The sequence below is a fragment of the Apium graveolens genome, chromosome 9 (genome assembly GCF_009905375.1).
Source record: "Apium graveolens cultivar Ventura chromosome 9, ASM990537v1, whole genome shotgun sequence".
Lineage (NCBI taxonomy): Eukaryota > Viridiplantae > Streptophyta > Magnoliopsida > Apiales > Apiaceae > Apium > Apium graveolens.
In genome coordinates, this window is record NC_133655.1 from 276,376,910 (window position 1) to 276,380,659 (window position 3,750).

The 3,750-nt window shown below is 32.0% G+C and overlaps 1 protein-coding gene across 1 annotated transcript; it reads left to right on the top strand.

Annotated features, from left to right (window-relative positions):
- The first annotated feature begins 381 nt into the window (after window positions 1–381).
- On the top strand, window positions 382–2,399 carry LOC141686396 (uncharacterized). The gene is made up of 4 exons (XM_074491434.1): window positions 382–1,261; window positions 1,327–1,907; window positions 1,991–2,082; window positions 2,174–2,399. The coding sequence occupies exons 1-4, from the start codon at window positions 382–384 to the stop codon at window positions 2,397–2,399; spliced, it is 1,779 nt and encodes a 592-aa protein (XP_074347535.1).
- Window positions 2,400–3,750: the final 1,351 nt, after the last annotated feature.

Here is a 3,750-nt window from a genome sequence, read left to right on the forward strand (position 1 = left end):
GCTTTAAGTTGATTTTGATGTTTTGTGATACACATATTAATGCCTGACATGTTGTTTTATTATAGAAATGGGAAATGTTCCTGTTATCATACAACACAATGGATGATGGGATGATAATAGAAGATATATAAATTTTCAAGTTTTTGGTTTGCTCATTCCGACTGATTGCAACTTTAAAAATTGGTCGCTTTGATAGCCAAAGAACTAAAGATTCAAACGGATTTTACATTATCGAAATTGGAATATCAAGTAAAAGATGGTTATCCAACTTTAAATATAGTTGATGATCAGCATGTGAGATTTTATATAGAGTTCAAGAAAAAAGAAGTTGATTTTACAATGTATCCTCTATGCATAAGTACGGAAAACAAAAAATTTCAAATGTCCGTGGCTTCAAATCAAAGTGAATTGACAGGAAACAATTTGGCTATAGAACCTGCAAATACAGAAGGGGTCTCTTCAAATTTATCTTACAACAGAGGTGATGAAACATGTAAAGATAGTGTTGGTGATTATATTGATTTTGCTGAGCAAATATCTGTGGATTTGATGGAGATGCCACTTGAAGAAACTAAAGATAAGTATGTATTAAAAATTTGCAGGGATGAAGAAGTTAACAACAACTGCATTGAAGAGTTGTCGATGTTGCAAATATATAGAGATATAGAAACTTTGCAGATGGTTTTAAGCCTGTACGCTATAAAGAATAACTTTCAGTATAAGGTGAAGAAGTCTTGCACAAATGAGTACTTTGTCAAATGTGTTGACCAGAATTGCAAGTGGTTGCTTCGAGCATCTCGGAATGGGAAAACGGGTCAGTTTATAATTAGAAAGCTATTCAACAATCATACCTGTGATTTGGAGATAAGGTTTAAGAATCAAAGGCAGGCAATAACAAGTGTTATAGCAAATGTTATCAAATACAAGTTCAGCAACATTAAAATAAGATATAGTGTTGCGGATATAATCAGAGATATGAAACATGATCGCAATGTGGAAGTGAAGTATAATAAATCTTGGAGATCAAAAGAAAGGGCTCTAGAAATTACAAGAGGAAATGCAACTGAATCATTTACTGAGCTATATTCATACATGTACATGTTGTTTACTTCAAATGGGGGTTCAGTAATAGAATTGCAATTGACTGAAAATAGTTGTTTCTTCTACGTATTTGTTGCTTTGAATTTTTCAATGAAAGGATGGAAATATTGCACCCCTATTGTAGTGGTTAATGGAACATTTCTAAAATCAGCGTATGGAGGTACCTTGTTAGTTGCAGCAACTGAAGATGCAGGGGCAAAATATTTCCACTCGCATTTGCTGTAGTTGATTCGGAGAATGATAAGCCATGTGAATGGTTTTTTGGAAAGTTCAGAAAAGCATATGGTAGTAGGGAGGATATGATTATCGTACCAGACCGACATGAAAGCATCATCAAAGGAGCAAATAAAGTATACCCCGAAGTACCAAACGTATTTTGCGTCTTTCATCTTCTTGGAAACATTAAATCCAAATTTAAGAAGAATTTGAAGAAAATAAAGGATGCATTCCTCTCTGCAGTAAATGCCTACACGTTGAAAAAGTTTGAGTACCACATGCAAGAACTACAGAAAGTTGATGGAAGAGTGCATGACTTTTTAGAAGAGGTTGGGTATGAAAAATGGTCAAAAGTGTATTCACCAAATAACAGATACTCAAACATGACATCCAATCTTGCAGAATCTTTGAATTCAGTACCCATGTCAATCAGAGAGCTACCGATTTGTACGATGTTAGAAAGTTTGCGAGCATTGTTGCAGAAATGGAGTTGGAGAAACAGGAATGAAGCAATTGCAACTTCCACAAAATTAACAAAGAAGTATGAAGAAATCTTAAAGAAAAACTACCTCTGTTCTCTGGATTTAACTGTAAGTTATTTAATTTTTTTTTACTACAACTTTCTGTTTTGACATTTTTAAATTAGATTGACTATATTGGAAAAACTTGATAGGTTTATCCAACAACTCATATATTGTTTGAAGTAATCAAGGGTGAAAGAAAGAATGTAGTTGATCTCAATGCAAGAACTTGTACGTGCAAAAGGTATATATGCAATTCTTTCTGAATAGCTAACTGCTTACAATTTATATATCTTATATTAATAAATTTTGTGAATAATCTGATCAATTTGTAGATTCCAGATGGATCAAATTCCATGTGCCCATGCTATTGCTGTCTTTCAGAAATGTAATATGGATACTTACAACTACTATTCGCCTTATTACAAGAAGGAAAATATGGTTGATGCATATAAAGAAACTGTTTATCCAGTCGGGAACAAAGACAACTGGGTAGTACCAGACAATGTAAGCTCATTAATTATTTATCCTCCAAAAGGAAAAATTCGAGTTGGTAGATGAAAAAAAAGAAGATGCAAAGCTTTTTGGGAGAGAAAGACAAATTCATTCAAACAAATGAAATGTGGGAAATGTAATCAAACTGGACATAATCGGAGAACATGTCGTAACCCATTGAAGAATTAGTTGTTGTTTATGGGTGTTACATTATTTATGGTTGCGACAATGTATTGAAATTACATTTGATTTGATTTGTATATGGATTAAATATTACTATATTTGACATTTGCAAATATTTCGTTGTATTCAAAACTAGTATTGTGTAAGATTTTGGAAAGTTTTTTTAAAACCGATGTATCGTCTCAGACTGCTATTTTAGATGGAAACCATAACTTCTAAAACTATTAAATATATTAAAACTGAAAACTTAGGCTCTAAATTGAAATTAAAACAAATGTTGCAACTATATGCAACCATGTTAGTAACTGTGTTCTACAATAATCAACTCTAATGCAACAAAATTCAACTTGAATATCCAAATGCAACTAAAATCAACACTGGTGCAACTATATGAACCATTTTTAGCAACTACAATCAACTTATATGTTAGATAAATAATTAAGATAGCAATAAAAATCAACTATAATCAAAAGGTGTGCGACTACATTATATGCAACAATACATGAAACTAATCTTGCAACTTTTAATAACTTGCAACCTTGTATATAACTCTTGATGCAACTCATCTAAATAAGTTAGAACCCATATATAGGTAGGCCTGTTACTTAAGAAATGCAATATCTTAATAATTGAAAACACATATATAGCTCAAGAATTAAAACACTACTATGTATTTCATAAACTTAAAGCATAAATTGTATTTATTCTTTTTGCACACTTGTACAATATGTCTTTCATATCTAGCATAAAAATATCGAGTGGCCCTAATTACATTGTTAATTGAAATAACTCCTAATCGATCTAGATAATCCATTACATGAAAAATAAATCTAGTTCTAAAACCCTCAGCCGAAGGTATCAAAGTCGTCCAGAACGTGAAATTTATCCAACATTTGTGGATTCTTAGAGCTCTTCGGAGATTATTGTTGAAACGAATCTGGATTTCTATAATATCCAGATTCATGGTAAATGGCCTTCGTAGATGTCTTACTATCCTGAAATATATAGGGTTAGCAATATCCCAAATGAAAATCCCACTACTGCACTGAAATGGAGTCAATTCTTCTAATGTTCTTTCATCCATTGTTTCAAAATGACCTGCCATCCAACAAAACTTTTGTTAATATTGCATCTAAGAGATTACAGAGAAGAATCAAAATTGTATTTGCACTTTAAAGTTTGTTACATGTCTGTTACAAGTTACAGAGAGTACTACTACTACTTAGACTTAGTT